At 43.1% G+C, this 17,309-nt stretch overlaps 2 protein-coding genes across 2 annotated transcripts; one reads left to right on the top strand and one right to left on the bottom strand.

The window, feature by feature from the left end:
• Positions 1-3,923: 3,923 nt before the first annotated feature.
• Positions 3,924-4,889, top strand: LOC102026557 (olfactory receptor 1S1-like). Its single transcript, XM_005408023.2, has one exon. It carries the CDS (start codon positions 3,948-3,950, stop codon positions 4,887-4,889), a length of 942 nt encoding a protein of 313 aa, XP_005408080.1. The 5' UTR covers positions 3,924-3,947.
• A 6,859-nt stretch (positions 4,890-11,748) lies between these two features.
• LOC102026245 (olfactory receptor 9Q2) lies at positions 11,749-12,822 on the bottom strand. Its single transcript, XM_013506418.1, has one exon. It carries the CDS (start codon positions 12,667-12,669, stop codon positions 11,749-11,751), a length of 921 nt encoding a protein of 306 aa, XP_013361872.1. The 5' UTR covers positions 12,670-12,822.
• Between the last annotated feature and the right edge of the window lie 4,487 nt (positions 12,823-17,309).

Genomic DNA, 17,309 nt, shown 5'->3' with positions numbered 1-17,309 from the left:
CTGATACAGTGATGGAATAATCTAATGAAACTAAGTGGTCACGTGGGGAACAACACCTTGTGGGTCGGGGTACTGTCCCTCTGGGTTATGTAGAGTCCCTGAACTCACCTCAGGTAAGCAGTACATATCCCTTGTAGCTAAAATGCACAATTCACAAAGCACTTGATGACAGCCAGAGTGGCTTTTCTCTCTCACTCACACACAGGGACCAGTTGGTGCAAGTTGGGCTCTCTATTTCTATGATAGTGTACCAGAGAGATTCCAAATTTTGATCTAAATACTATAATAAGCAATTGCCACAAGCACAATCTAGCAGGGTCAGGGTAGTAAGAATTCATGCCCCTTATGGGAAAAGCCTGGATCTTAGACAAACAAGCCAGGTCAGACAGTGTGTGAGGTAGGTGTGAGGGTATCTAAAGTGAGTGATGGACAAGAGAGATGAAGAATATCAATTTGAGCCTTGGGGGCAATTGCAAAAGTGGACACTTTGTACCTTGGGTGGCTAACATTCTTGCCATGTCATTCCAGAACAAGACGGGAGCTCTACCATGAATTCACAACAGGGCAGAGAGCATCCCCACATGGACACAATTTTAGTTCTGGTGAGGGGAGGACCTTAGATATAATAGTTTGTGATTGTCCAAAGATAATCTGTAAATTCTTGAGTCAGGCTTTGCTTTCTAGAAGACCCATGTTAAAACACTAACAGAAGTGAGCCATAAATATCCCTCATGGCCAAGTTACAAAAAAGAAATGAGAGAAAGAAAGAAAGAAAGAAAGAAAGAAAGAAAGAAAGAAAGAAAGAAAGAAAGAAAGAAAGAAAGAAAGAAAGAAAGAAAAGAGAGACAAAAAGCATTCTGGTCCCAGCCGCATGATCCACACTATTTCCTAGCTGTGACCAGATAGATGATGATGATGATGAGAAATAGATAGATAGATATAGAACAACTTGACTTTTCTTTCTTCTCTGTTACCAGATAGGTAGATAGATCATAGGTAAATAGATAGATGATAGATTGATAGATAGATGAAAGATTGATAGATGATAGATAGATAGATGATAGATAGATAGATGATAGAATAACTTGCCTTTTCTTTCTTCTCCATTACCCTGCTGTTTTAAGTATTAGTCATGAATTCGTGTCACAAATAAAATTAATAACCCACAGATGGAGTTGCTTCCAGTTGGCAAGGGGAGGCACAAGAACACACTAAAAAAAAAAATACTACTTTTGACCGTGGCTCTGTGCAGCCTTCCTTCTCAGGGTCTGTGCTTCCAGGATTGCAGGGGGAATTATGAACAACTCAGTACCACTTTAGTGTTTCTTTTAAGTGTTATAAACACAGACTCAATTTCTCTCCCTTACATCCAAACACCCTTCCAATGCCAACGCCCGCCTCCAGTGGTGCCGACACTTGTCTATTACCTTCCACTGGAGACAGCATCTCTTCAGGGTCCTGGTCACCAGCAGAGGAGTTCAACTCAATTCTCTAGGTATTTAGTAAGTGCTCCCCTCTACTAGACATTGGAGAGAAAACAGAAGGAGCTCTCAAAACACTTTCACTTGGGGACGAAACACTCACACAACAAACAACTAATTTGGTCTGAACAGCAGTAGCCAAGATACACGTAGGAAATCACTTGGAGAAGGAACACCTGAAGACAAGGCTAACAGAGAAGAAAGCAGATCTGCTGTTATTTCCCCATTTGCTCATCAAGATGAGGATGTGAACATTTAAGTGTGTCTGGAGGGAAACACTTCAGGGATGTTTCCCCAAGGGATGTCGGAGGAGCTACATATCCCAGGTGAGCTGGTGTGGCACCATGGCTCCATTTGTTCTGTCCCCACAGCAAGAATCCAGGTCAGAGCAAAAGCTGCTCTCTGTCTCCACCTGCCAGCCTCAGACTCCAGATTGCAGTAACTTCTGAGATTCAATCACCTTTCAGAGGTGAGTCCTTTTGGAAGTTAGCGCTGGTCCCAACCAGTTAGATAGCTGGCCCAGAGACTGAGAACAGTTTGTGTAAGGGTGCTGTGGCTGGGAGAGGTAGAACAGGACGTGAGGTGAGAGATTGTTACTCAGAGACACACAGGTCCCCACCTAGTCCAACCAGATCCAGCCCAGGAAGTGGAAATAACAGGACCTGCTGTGGGCAGTCTGTAGCTTAGGTATCCTACCAGTTCTTTACCTCATTTTTGTTTTTGTAGCATGTCTCCCTTCTGCAGATGTTTCCCACCTCTTCTGATTTGTAAGCCGTGCTCTTCAGAGCAGAGAGACTGCTGAGCTTCTGCCAGGGCCCCCTGCCCTTCCGTTTTCCAAAATCTGAGAGATGGAGATTTGCTGTCTGTGGCTTCTCTGTGGAAAGAAAAAAAACCTTGGAGAGACAAGTGACTTGGGGAATGAAAGAAGAGAGAGGAAGGGAAATGAGAGGGAGACAGCATCGGGAGAGAAGAGAGTGCCTTCTGTCTCGGAATCCGATATTCTTCACAGCAGACCGCAAGGAAAATCACACTAGTTTAACTTCCCTTTCCTGCTTCTAGGTGAAACTTTGTGAGGCATCAATAGTTTTCTCATCACTTATGATTCTAAAACCAAGTCTCATTTTATACTGAAGACCCACTTCCAAGTACTAAAGAGCTAAGACGGGCCCAATGCAAAGCTCGAGTTTCACATCCAGCTCTAAGCACGCATCCTCTCTCTCGAGCTCAGGTCTCCTGCGCAGCTTGATGGAGACAGGAGGGGATGGGGGGTTCTGGTCTTCCCTTGTCTTTTTGCCTTGCGTTCCCATTATCCTCCCTTTCTGTTGTTTTGTTCTTCCTTTCTTTTTTAGTTTTACAGGGTCAGGGAGAAAAGATGAGGTGGGGAAAAGTCTGTTTCCATCAAACACTAGCAGCCGGGGCCTTTGGTGTAGCAAGCAGCTCTCTCAGAAGACAACTTCGGGTGCTCCAGGGACCTTGTTTCAAAGTGTGTATCATTATGCAGTTCCCTGACAAGAGCGCTGTTTTTTCTCTATTTTCTCTTTAAGATATTTCTTTCATAACAGAGTCACCCCATGGGCTCTAACAGTGATGTCCTGCACCACCCTGGCAGGCCCTTTCTTGGCTGGAGTCCCCGGAGGCAGCCTGAGTTCAGTGAGCCCTGCAGTGTGCACTTGGCCTGTGGGAAATGCACCCACACCTGCCTCACTGTGGATGAGAAGGTGGGATTTCCCTACCAACCATCATTCTCTCCCTCGCCCCTGTCAAGTGGGCTGATCCACTGAGACCCCCACCTCTAGAAGTGAGAAACTAACACAAGTCTTTTGGTTCAACCGTGTCTTCTAAATTCTCTGGGTCATCAAGCAGAGCCACAAAGGAAGAAAAGTTCTGATCATTCCTTCTTGTATTCGTTTACCAAGAGCCATTCTTTGGACTCCTCCCTGAACTTTGGTAGGGAGGGATATACACATATCACACTCACATAAGGATTTCTCACATTCAGTTGTTTCAACTTCCCCAAGCTCTCACTTTCTTCACCTTCTAAATTTCTACCTTCTTAGATTTAAAAACATCACAGACAGTCTTGGGACCCACTTTCTCATTTTTAAAAATTCTTGCAGGAGTAACTAGCATCTTTAGAATGAATATGTGATACCCTTCCTCTGTGGTGGATTTGAACAACACTTGGCACTAACTGAAAAAATCAAATTCAGAGCCTGGACGTAGCTTAAAGTATGTTCATCGAGAAGCCAACAGCATGCCCTGTCTTTTCCTTCCCAGGCATTTCCTGGCTCTGCACTGACGAGATAGCCCCTTTTAAGTCACCCTTCTACTTGTCAGGTTGAAGGAACTTCATTCCCTTCAGTGTTCGGGAAATCCCCCCTAAATAACTGCAACTGAAAAGTACTGTTCTGGTTTTCCTTGTGAAAACATAGAGACTTGTGCTCCTTTCCTCAGGTTCACAGAAATATGCAGCAAGGAAACCAAACCACCATCTCCGAGTTCATCCTTCTGGGGCTTTCCAGCGAGATGGAGAAGGAGAGCCTCCTCTTTGTGCTCTTCTTGGGCATGCACCTGGTCACTGTGGCTGGGAATGGGCTCATCATTCTGGCCATTGCCCGAGACACGGGCCTGCACACCCCCATGTATCTCTTCCTTGCCAACTTGTCCTTTGCTGACATCTCCTCCTCTTCTACCTCCATCCCCAAGATGCTGATGAATATTCAGACCAAGAGTCAGTCCATCTCCTATAGCAGCTGCATCACCCAGATGTACTTTTCCATCGTCTTCACTGTCATCGACAATTTCCTCTTGGGGGTCATGGCCTACGACCGCTTTGTAGCCATCTGCCACCCACTGAACTACACAACTATTATGCATCCCATGCTTTGCATCCTCCTCACAGTCATCCCTTGGGTCCTCAGTAACATTGTTGCCCTGACACACACCCTTCTACTCATCCAATTGGTCTTCTGTGACAGCAACACCATCCCACACTTCTTCTGTGACTTGGCCCCCCTACTCAAACTGTCCTGCTCTGATGCAACGGTCAATGAGCTTGTGCTCCTTGTCGTGGGCTTACTGGTCATCATCTTCCCCTTTGCTGTCATCCTATTCTCCTATATCTACATCATCAGGGCTGTGTTGAGACTCTTATCCCTAGAAAGAAAGTGGAAAGCCTTCTCCACCTGCACCTCTCACCTGACTGTCCTGTTGCTCTTCTATGGGACAATCGTAGGAGTTTACTTTTTCCCCTTGTCCACTCACCCAGAGGACACAGATAAAATTGGTGCTGTGCTATTCACTGTGGTGACACCCATGGTGAACCCCTTTATCTACAGTCTGAGGAACAAGGACATGAACAGTGCTCTGAGGAAGCTCATCAGTAAAAAAAGGGGTTCCTCCCTTTGATGCCCTGGATGTCTGAATTCTTTGATCTGCATAATGAAATTGATTACTCAGCCCAGAGTTTATGGCATAGTTGTGATGGTTTAAGTTTTGTACATTTTCAGGTATTTGCCTCCTATTCCAGTCCTTGAGGGCTTTGTGCTTTTCTACAGAACTCTGATCTTAGACACAAGATGGTCTAACCCCATAGTACATCAACCTAAAACACATCTACTTTCTCTTCCAGTAGATTTAGTATTTCTGTTTTAATATTTAGATCTTTGATCAGTTTTGACTTTAGTTTAGTGCACAGTGATAGACTTTGGTCTAGTCTTAGTCCTCAGCATGTGGAAAGTCAGTTTTTCCAGCACCATTTATTAAAGAGGCTATCTTTCTTCCAGTGAATGCGTTCGGCACCTTTGTCAAAGATAAGGTGACTGAGTATGTTTGTAGTTGCATCTACATCTTCTAATCTGTTCCATTGATCTTCAAGTCTCTTTTTTGCCAATACTATGCTGATTTTATCACAGTAGATTCTGTTAGTTTATTGAAAGGAACAGTTAATGCTTAATTGTTTGATCAATTTTGTGTGCCTAAATTGGTAATCTGAACAAGTACTCTGAAGATAACAATATGCATTATAACAATCATTGTTAATGTTCTATCATCTTGTTTTAAAATTCTGTATCATTTTTATTCTTTTTTCTTATTTTTTATTCTCTTTAAAATAAAAAAAAACACATCTTGATCACAGTCTGTTACCACAAACTTTGATGTAAACTTATAACTTAAATAAGCAGTGCTTGTAATACCTATAGTCTAGCTTTTGAAGTTTTGAATACAGTTATTATTAATCCTTTGCTCCTCTAGATTTTTCCTGAAATTTGCTTCTATTTAATGAGATATTTATTTGTTGTAAAAATGAATACTGTGCTTCCACTTCCAATTATTTGGGGCAATGCTGAATTAAATGAAGCAAAATGTTATTAACTAGATGACACCTCAGAGCCTTACCTTACACTCTCTCATTTGAGTAAGGCAAAGTACAAATAAAGAGTAAAATAAAGCACTGGTACAAGCAAAGAAGGAGATTGATCTTTTGCAAATGGGAAGGGATACTGGAGACAAAGGGTGAGGGGAGGGAGTGAAAGGGAGGGGAAATAAAAATGGGACCAAACACCCACAAGGAACGTAAACACTGGATGTCATAAACATGCGCTAAAAATAACAGCAGTAATAATGGAACGGGGAAAGCGGGTCTGGAGACGGAAGAGGTGGGTGGGTGGGAAGGGAAGTAAATTAAGAAAGAATCAAGCTGTGCTGTTCCTGCACCTACTCCCTGAGGTGAACATAAACTTCATGTACTGCAAAGAGGCACTAATACAATTTTTAAAATTTTAAAGAGCAGTATGGAATGCAGCCTTCCTCAAAACTAAACTTCAATAATACCGAACTTAATGTATCTCAGAGTGTCACAGAATATGTTTGGGAGATATCCAGAGGAAAAGCCACAGAAATGTGTGTACAGAAAGTACATTACAGTGCTGACTCAAGCAGCTCTGGAAACTTGAAGTTTGTCTGCTCACTTTCTTGAGCCTATTCTCTCATCTATGAAATGAGGCCACTGCTCTGCACCCCTTCTACTGCTGAAGCTGGGCATCGGAATTATCTGGTGGACTTTTTCAAAATTCACCTTCTCAGACCCCACAATGCCTTTTCTTTCTGGCCGGCTGCAGTGGTCTTGGGTTCAGATTAGCAGAGTCATCAAATACAGCCCAAGTCAATCTTACTGAGCCCTAAAACAGGATGCAGGATGTCCACAACGACAAGGCAGTGGGAACCTCGTGACTCCCCAGCACACCTGTGACAGCTCAAGCAGTCCAAGCTAAAAATACACATGACTGAGACAGAGCAGTGAGTGGACACGGTCTGCCTCAGTCCAGAGATGCATCAGCTCTGGGTTCCTGAGGCCCTACACCCTGCTGATGTCAAATGGGTGTGATCAGTACCTAACTGCTGCTGCAGCTGCATCTCAGCACGTACAGGTCATTCATGTATAAGGAAGACCATCTGCAAAGGGGCTTTAACCATGGTTCAAACTCTGAGGATTCTGAGTTAATAAGTAAGCTACAAACCAGGTTTTATTGCTTTCTTCCCAGACCGCACCTTGGATCTACTGACTCAGCCTCTCCGGGGAAGGAATCAGGCACCTGTGTTTTGGAAACACCCAGAATTATACCCAGGAGAATTGTTTTAAATTGTTTTCTATCCTTATAGTCCTGTCCTGGTCCTCTATTTCCCCTGACTTGAAGGCTCCACAGGAGGCAGAAGGGAAAGTTCCATCTGTAGCAACAGGAAGGCTGATTTGCCCACAAATGGACTTGTACACAAACTGGAAGTTTGCCTGAAGACATGAATTAGAATTAGGATTAAAACAGGGAAGACAACTGAGTAAGAAAAAGGAATCACAGGCTTTTATGAAGACTTTGATAATCTTCACAGGAAAGACAGATATTTGTACCTTGAGTCTTACATTTCCCTGAATCTCTAATTTTCTATTTTCTACAAACATCTATTGAGAACCTTTTATTTAACAGTCTCAGAGTAAAAGGATGAACAACTCAACTCACAGTCCATGACCTCAAGGCACTACCAAACCACACAGAGAAAAATAAAAATAATTTTGCATGACTTTAATAAAGGTAGTATTTGGTCAATAATTACTGTCATTAATTTAAAAGGCATAAAGAGTTTATTCAAAGTGCAGTTAAGTAAATTTTACACTATTCTTGCTTGCTGGCTTTCTCCCCTGAGAAAAACCAATTCATAGTTTTATTATGAAACTAAAGGAGACTTCTGTCCTCTAATTGAAACTAACATAAACATGAGGAGATTTTAGAAAGATCAAAAAGAGGTCTACATAGGATAGGAATACCCTGTAAATCCTAATGTATAAGATGCCAATAAATACTAATTTATTTATCTACTAAAGAAAAATGTTTGAGTACCTAGTAAGGGTGAAAGGGAAATAAGGCAATGGCCCTAAGTTCTTAGCTCTTACTTTATCGTGAATGAGCCAGACAGCAAACATATGAATAAATACATGATGGATGAACAGTGTGAGGCAGAGCGGCAGTGGGCAGGGCTCAGGGGGGACTGGCTATGTCAAGTAGGCAGAGAAGTCAGACAGTGACTCACTCAGGTATTTGAGCAGACAACTGATTAAACAGTGAAGTGAGCCAGGAGGTCTGGAGACGCCTCCCAAGAAAAGGGAAGAGGGGATGTGAAGGCAGTTCCTATGGGAGTAGGTTTGGCTTTCTCAAGGAACGGGAAATGGACACAGGCATGGAGGTGGTTACCAACCCACGCAAGGTGAAGCTTGCAGGCCGCTGGGGGGAAATTATATTGTTTAGATAGTTACATACTTAAAGTCATGAGACTGAATGAGATTGTGTCTCCTGAGAGAATATGACAGTGCCCTAGGAGGCCCTCGTACTGAAGAAGGCAATAAAGTAGTGCTCAGGAAGCCAAAGAAAGAAGAGGAAATATTGCTAAGGAAAACAGGGAATAGCTATTTCAAATACCGCAGGACCAGAAAGCCCTCTGAGCTCATCGTCCTCTCTGACCTGCTGGCATCCCCAGCGCTCCGAAAGCACAGCTGCTATCTCAGCATGAAAATGAAAAGGGCCCCACGGCCCTCAGGATGGTTTTGTGAGAGGAGACCAACATCTCACATTCTTTGCTTCTGCCTTCCTCTAACTTGCCTGTGTCTCCTCGTCTACTTCTTCTCCTCCTACCAGATTTTTAAATGACTCCGAACATGGTTGATGAGAATGTCAAGTGATACAATGGCTTTGTAAACCAGCCCAGGAGTTTCCTAAAACATTAAACATATACCTGCCTTATCATATAGCCATTCTATCCCTAAGAGAACTGAAAACATATTTCTATTCAAAAGCTTTCCATGAATCTCATAATAGCTTTATTTCTAATGGCCAAAAACTAGAAACAACCCAAGTAGCCATTAACAGTTGCAGAAATAAGCAAACACAGTACAACCACACAATGTAGTAATGCTCAGCAATATGGAGTGAGCTACTCATGTATGTGACAATGTTAGTGATTCTTGGAACAATTACACTAAGTTGAAGCCATACATTATTTTTATATAAAATTGCAAGCTGATTGTGGTGATAATTTCATGAATGTCTTCCTATGTCAAGACTTATCACATTGTACACTTTAAGTATATTCAGTTTATTGCATGTCAATTAAACTCAAGAAAATCATTTGTAATCCAGAAAATCAGAAAGGGTTTTAGATATATCTCTTGAGTATGATGAGGACAAGGATAGAGTGATCAAACAAAAATAATGAATTCTGTCTGTACACATTCATATATGCATGCAGTGCAGTATTTTATAATACTACTAAATAATAAGAATTAACAATGATTAGCATTTGTAACATAATATTGAGATCCTTAAATGACTGCTTAAGATTGAAAAACAAAGGCAAGGTTGGTGATTAACTGGTAACACCATACTGACTAGCTACTTACTGAAGAATGTTTTGACCCAAAAGGCTTTGTAAGGCAATAGTTCATCTGAGCCACTCCTACCCTTTCTATGGGCACTGAAAATTCCCCCAGATCTGCACTGAGCCATAAGACAGCCAATGTAAGTTTCATGAACTTCACTCTTACCTCAGTCCTAGGATACATCCACCTCAGCCCACATCAAACAAAGATTCAGGCTAAGAGCACAACTGAAAACCAGACACCTCTGAAGAAAGTTGCAAGAATTTGGGGCCTTGGAGAAAAAAAAAGGAAGAGAATCCAGAAGGAATAATATCAGTTAAGGGTAACCACATTGGAACAAGAAAGAACTAAGATCAGAATTTTCTTGCTAGTAGCATGAATAAGTCACATAAGCTTTCTGTGTCTTGATGGATTTTTTTCTTTCTCTAAGTGGAGTCAATAATAATTATTTTCCATTAAAGTTGTTAGGAGGACTAAAATAAATGATTCATGTAAAGCTTTTAGCATAGTGCCTTGCATATGGTAGGGATGCATTAGCTTAGGAGTGAAGTGAAAAAATTATTAGTGAGCCCTCCACTTCTGGAAGCATCTGCACTCAAAACTAATCTGGGCCCAGGAGGTCCCGGACATCCTTGGCAATTCTGAAATAAAGAAGCCGTGTGTCTCTTTGCCCATTACTCATTGTGTTTGGAGTCTGGATGATTATTTTAATATGTACTAATGGTGGTAAAACATACTAAGCACCTTTCCATTCTCCATGTGCACCAAGTTGTTTTGAGAATAAGTGAGATAAATGGGAAGCCCAAAGTAAGTATTGAGTAAATATTATCTCACGTACAGGAAGCAGGTCAACTAATCTGAAGCCATACACTGGTGCAAAATTCTGAGCCTCTCCTACAACATAAACACATCTAATTAACGCAGGCCACAGAAGCTGATGTGTTCAGGAAGCATCTGCATGGCAGATGAAATCTGAAACTTGGCCAGTAGGATACACTGTACAAAGTTCCTTCATCTCATTCAATAGTTTTAAGTGATTTGTGTAAAACACAGACAAAAGCTCTGGTGTGAGTGCCCGTCTCTTGACCACCAGTAAAATGTCTTTGCCTGTATCTTTTCCTGTATATGTCCACCCAAGATATTCCTAAAATACTTGTCCTATGTCCTTAAACTGAAAGCTCAGATGAATTATTTAATCTATATTCACTTCATCATATACAATCACACACACACACACACACACACACACACATCACATGATTCAATACTAACACTTAAGGGGCTATGAAATGAATGTTATTTACTGCCTTCTGCCTCCACAAGTTGGACTTTTACTTTTTCTCCACCAAATAAAAGGAAAAGTACAATAACAATAAATTTCAAGTTGAGTGATTTAGAGCAGGCAGTAGATCACAACCAGAGATGGTAGATATGGCAATTAAGAGATCCGGCTTTGGCAAGGAGGAAGCATCCCTCCACCACTCACTCCCTCACTGACCTTGGGGAAACTGCTCAGCCCCTCTAAGCCTTAAGTGCTTCATCCATTGAGAACAAGAAATAATACTAGAACATGCTTCACAGGTATATCTTGCAAATTAAATAAAGTAAGTCCTATAGCAAATGTACTGAAGTCCTGGAAGGTAATAATGCATAATAAATATTAGTTCCTATCTATTGATATTGTTACAATTTTTATTACCATTCCAATAACCCAGAAGCAGGAAGAAGGCAAATTTTATAAAGAACAAATGAAGAGACTTGGAAAATTCCCTTTAATTCAAATAGTAATCGCATTTGCAAATGGCTTTGGAATTTTCCAACACTTTTCACTACACATCCAGTATGTGTTGTGCCACAGAAAGTGATGAGTCCAGGAAACACTTGTGAATAAGACAGACATGGTTGCTACCCATCTTCAGCAATAGAATTCTATGACATAGGTCTACTCACTGGGAAGATAAGAAAATAAAGCCTGGAGAATTTGAGTCTTAAAGACAGATGCTGGAACCTGAGGATAATTCATTTTAACAAGTGTTTATTCCTTTTTAGGTACTTTGTTAGGCATTGGGTGTGAAAAAATGTTTGTTCTCTGGATGTTTACTGTCCACTTGTGAGAATCAGGCATTATGAAATACATAAAACAACCAGCCTGCCAGAGAATGACATGTGTTACAGAGAATAGTAAGTCAGGAAGTGGAGGTGCAAAGTTCAGGTATAACTTTAAGTAGAATGGTCTAGGAAAGCCGTCTCTGGGTCATCATTGAGAAATTACAGAAAGAATAGAGAGACCAAGAAGTGGAATATTTCCGAAGGATCCATGTAGGGCCTTCCAGAAGCCATTGATCAGCTCAGGGATTTCCTAACAGCCTCCTTTACCTCCTTATTCCTCAAGCTGTAGATGAGGGGGTTCAGCATTGGAGTCACCACGGTGTAGAGCACAGAGACAGCTCTGTCTCCCTCTGAGGACTGGCCTGAGTTGTCTCTCAGGTACATGAAGATGAGGGTGCCGAAGAACAAAGCAACGGCAGTGAGGTGAGAGGCACAGGTGGAGAAGGTCTTGGCCCGGCCCCCGGCAGAGCGGATCCTCATGATGGCCATGATGATGAACAGGTAGGACGCCAGGATCACCACGATGCACGCGGGCATGACAAAAGTGGCGAACACAATAATGACCACTTTCTGGGTGGAGCTGTCCCCACAAGTGAGTTTTAAGAGGGGAGGGAGGTCGCAGAAAATGAAGTTGATCTCGTTGTTTCCGCAGAAGGTCAGAGTGAAGGCTGTGACCGTGCGCACAAAGGCACTGGAAAAACCGGCGACATAAGCCCCGGCGACTAAGCCCCAGCGGGTGTTTTCGGTCACAATGGTGGCATAGAGCAGCGGCCGGCACACGGCCACGTAGCGGTCGTAGGCCATGATGGCCAGGAGGTAGCAGTCAATGGACGCGAAGAAGGTGAAGAGGAAGAACTGAGTGGCACAGCGAGCCTGGGAGATGGCCAAGCCCTGTTCCCACAGCACCACCAGCATCTGGGGCACGATGACAGAGGAGTAGCACACGTCCACGAAGGAAAGGTGGCTGAGAAAGAAGTACATGGGAGTGTGCAGTCGGCGGTCTTTGCGGATCAGGATGACCATTCCAGCATTCCCCAGCAGGGTGATGAGATAGAAGCTCAAAAACATCAAGAAGAGAGGGAGGCCCCACTCCGGGTGCTCTGTGAATGCAGTAAGGAAGAACTCCGTCACCAAGGTGCAGTTTCCCCCAGCCATCCATGGAGCGGTTCACCTGGGAGAGCTAAGACAAGAGCCAGATGAAGGGACCCCTCCAGAGAAACGTGACTCATTGCAAGAAATACAGCTTAAAGTGAGTGTCAGCCACTCCAGTTCAACAAAGTTTGCAGCTGAAGGAGGACCTAGGCAAATACAGAGCTCACTTCAAAGTAAAAAGTAATGGATGTTTGTTTCTTTTTTCGTTTTGTTTTCTTTTCCAGTACTAAGAATCGAACTCACGACCTTGTGCTTGCCAGGCAGGCGCTTTGCCGCTGAGCTAAATCCCCAGCCCCTGGATGTTTGCATTGTAGTAAAAACCAGGACCTAGTGACCCTCTAGCTTGTAAGTGAGTTCTTGTATTTGCAGCTTTGCGCACACTTAACTGCTTCTTGTTACATACTGCATTGAACCTCAGTGCTTTTCCCTGCTAAAAGGGATTGTACTGTCTTCCCCACGTATGAGATAATACACAGATTACAGCAGGTGTGAAAGCACATTGGAAAGCCAAAAGCAATCCACATATAGAGTGGACATTTGAAAATTTAAATGAAAGTGTTAAGGAAGGAAAATTTATATTCTATGAACAAAAGGGAATGAACCCAAAAAAAGGTCCATTATCAGCCAGCAATGGGATGGATCTGTTTGTAGGTATTTCTATTCTCAATGTAACAACATGAATGTTTAACCAACAGCTGTTTTGCTAATTAGAGTCAGCTGGTTTATTAAGGCTTTATATAGATAAATACATGTATACACACACCAGCATTAACCTCGGAACCTGTACAGCAAGTGTAAGCTCCTTTTGGCACCTAAGAAATCTCCAGAAGCATTGCTTAGTTATTCTCAAAGTCCCTAATAAGAGCAGCAGTTTGATAATAAACAGCATCCAAATTTGAGAGCAGAAATAAATGCTTCTGCAGTCTGGTGTTGTCTGAGTGTTATTGGAGGAGTCTGGGCTGGTGGATTTGGAGGTTCTTAACAGAGTTCTAGAACAAGGCTGTAAAGGAGGGTTCCGATCATGTCTGTATTCCTACGCACCAGCAGCCAGGCCACTGCCAACGTGACTCAGCAGGGCTAATAACGAAGAAATGAAATAAGACCAGCAAGCCCTGAGCTGGCATGAGCTGTTCTCACCTGAATTCCACTCGGCCAGTGACTTCCTCCTCCACTTGCTGTTTCCTCTGCCAGGGACCTGCCAATCCAGAGGACCCTAGTTCTAGTTCACCCGCACCACCATAGGACCCTCCATTAGGAGGAAGTTACCTTTCCTCTCTGGGCTTAATCACCCTGTCTTTGTTTTCTTTCAATAAGCAACACAACACGTGTCCATAAGCATAAGGACCTGATGGGGATGGGGCGACTTGCACTACCTCTGTGTCTTATGCTTGCTCTAAGAATCTTTCTCTTTCCCTCACCCCAACAAAGCAACGCGTTTGAGAATCACACAGAAGGCTCCCTCCTGTCCCCGCATGTCTTTCCTAGATGCTCTAGGGCAGAGAACAAATTTACTGTTCTCATAAGCTTGGAGACCCCTGCCCGCTCTTAGAAAATCATACTGCGCATCAGTATATTAAAAGATGTGTAAAATGGGGGCTGGGGATTTAGCTCAGCGGCAAAGCGCCTACCTGGCAAGCGCAAGGTCATGAGTTCGGTTCCTGGTACCGGAGGAAAACCAAAAAAAAAAAGATGTGTAAAATCCTACAGTTAAGAAACCTCACTGACTTCCCTAACCTACCATTTCCCAGAAGTTTTTAACCACAAACCTCTTCTTCATTAGCCACTACAAAACCAGACTTCCTAGGAAAGGATACTCCCTAGCTAACATGGCCCTAAAGAGGCTCAGAAGTCATCCAAACACCAAGCAGCAAAGCAGCAATTATCCCAGGCAGCAGAGTCTCCTGAGGGTTCTCCCCAGGATCTGGCCTCCTTCAAGCCTCTGGGAGACTGGTTCCCCCAGGAGCAACCACTCTACCTGGAGAGGCACTGGGGGCATGCTGAGGGGACATTTTCCGTGTAGGTGCCTGGGGAGCTATGGAAGGAGACACTACCTTTGCCCTTAGGAAAGGCATTCCATCAACTTTGAGGTAAGTCCCCTGGCTGAGGCCCTGCAGTTCTGTTCTATAAACTTATTGATCTGCACTCCTCATCCCCAGGTAAAATCAGCTGCCAAGCCTGTTAGAACCCTGCTTCCAGGAAGCACTTGATTGCCTTAACTGAATTTAACTTAATCAGGGACTATTTTCAGAATGTACATATAGATGAACACATAACACCACATCCCATAAATACAAACAATTATTGTGTCTTAATTAAGTTGTAATGGCTTAAAAATGTTTTTAATAAACCATATAGTAATTAGTAGTATGACTCAGCCACTATGTGGCTAGCTCTATAAGACAACCAAAATGAATCTCAAAGAGTGTTGATCAAGAATTCACATATTGTATTAGGGCCTATAAAACTGGAATAAAGTTCATTTTTCTCTAAGAGCTTTTTTGTTCTGAGATCAAAATTTAAGAGAAATTCCACAGAACAGTATCAACAAAGACTACTTCAGGTGCACACTGTATATGTATAGATGTCAGTTCACTCTCCTAAGAGGATAGACACATGAACGGATTGATTGATAAGGTGTGTTCACTTATTTAATTCATAAGGCAATCCTATGATTAGGCACTATTACTGCTGGAACCCAGCAATCTACCTGGGAATGCACACTCCTAATTCCTACACCACCCTGCAGACCCTCAGAAGGAGATTACTAACTCCACATTTGGGAATAGCTGAGAGATTCTTCTGTATATTTTGTAGCCTTTTAGAAAAAAATGGAGACTTGCCTTAGTCATTTTCCTGTTGCTGGAATACCCAGCATCCACAAATTAAAAGAGGAGAGTTTTATTTTAGCTCACAGTTACAATACATAGTCTGCAGGCTCCAAGACAGAAGGGCAAGGCAGGGGGGCATGCAGAGGAAGCAGAGAAAAAGGAGGCCAGGAGGGAGATTTGCCCTCCCAGGTCCTGCCCAGTGACCTGCCTCCAGCCAAGTCCGCTGTATCACCCCCTGGTCCGGTCCTCTTCCAAAAGCCCTGCCTATGAGCACATGGAGCCTTGGGAACATTCTCAAGTGAAACCATAGCAGGACTTGGCAGAAATAAAATCTAAGTTTCAGAGCGAGAAGATTGTAAAAGGAAATACTTGGGGCAGTTGGCCTAGTCTGTGTTCTTTCTACTAAGCATCCTCCACAGCCACTGGTAATGGGCTGGACTCAGGTCCACCTACTCAGTTCATGTGTGTCCTCACCTTCTGAGCTATCACTGACTGGACAGGGGCAAGACCCAGTCAGAGTTGGCTGTAAGGAATAATATTTTCTTTCCCAAAAAGCTGTTTGCTTGAACTACTGTAAGTACCTGTCTGTTCCCTGGAACTAAGCAATCATGGCTTATGGCCTGGAAAGCTACTAGGAAGGGTGTGAGGACAAACCCTCAGCTCCCATGCTGCAGTCCACCCTCTCTATCTTCTCTCATCCATACTCGGGCAGATCGCATGCCAGCTCAAGGTGGAGGCACACCTATTGCCTTTAAATTCACCATGAAAGGACTTATCCTGCTGTGGAAGCCCCCTCTCAGCTCATCTGTGATATCCCTGCCCTCAGCTTTCATATTTGGGAACTGTACAATGTTTATGTGCGTTCCTAAAATGCTAGACTGACGGGGCTATTAGGGGTCAAAAGATCCATGCGTTCTAATCACAGGCAAACCAACTGAGGCACTCCAATGGAAAAATTACTAGTAGTTGGATTATTAGTAGTTGAATCAATTAATTTGATTCTCAGCCCATGACTTTTTAAGGCCAAACTGGTCAGCCAGCACTTCACCTCATTTGTGGGCTCTTGTTGCTCACAAATACAGAAGATACCCCAAAGAAAGACGCCAGGTAACTGAAGCAATTCATCTTGACTTGATTCCGTGCATGCCCACACTCCCTGTGCCCCAAGTCCTCCTAAGAGTCGCTTTCTCCATTGATTTCCTTATAAGATTTGCCAAAGTCTTCTCAGAGCCTCTAGATCCAAACTTCACAGAACTATGGGGTCAAGAGGAACTTGGGAATGCAGTGCAAGTCTTCACTTCGCAGGTGTGGGGCTGGGATCCTGAGGGCAGTGATCTATAGTCCTTGGGTTTCTTAGTGAGAACTAGGTGCTAGTGGCAGAAGCCCAGCAGGTGACACAGCTGGAACACACAGGTAGAAGTATTCACCAGAGGATCCTCAACACTGTGGAGATTCAGGAGAAGGATTAGGCTAAACTTCAGGGCCAACTGAGACCAGCAATTCTGGTGACACCATGAACTTGTCTACTTTCATAATTCGCTAAATATCAGTTTTATTTTCTTCCTAAACCTATTTCTTCCAAAAAGTAGGCAGGGAAGCTTCACTGATTCTTTCTACACTCTACATGTCTTTGGTTTTCTACCACAAAAGAGAGGAAAATCGGTGTTTTGTTGCCAAGTTAAAAAAAAAAAAAAAAAAAACGAGGAAGATATCAGATATCATACGGCCAGGATGAGGAAGAAGGATTGGCCAACGTTGGTCAGATGACAGTTGATGAGGACTAGAAATGGAGACAGAAATGGACAGGGAGATGAA

This window comes from Chinchilla lanigera, unplaced genomic scaffold (genome assembly GCF_000276665.1).
Source record: "Chinchilla lanigera isolate Chin_1 unplaced genomic scaffold, ChiLan1.0 scaffold00110, whole genome shotgun sequence".
In the NCBI taxonomy this organism is placed as follows: Eukaryota; Metazoa; Chordata; class Mammalia; order Rodentia; family Chinchillidae; genus Chinchilla; species Chinchilla lanigera.
This window is presented reverse-complemented; position numbering and strand designations above follow the sequence as displayed.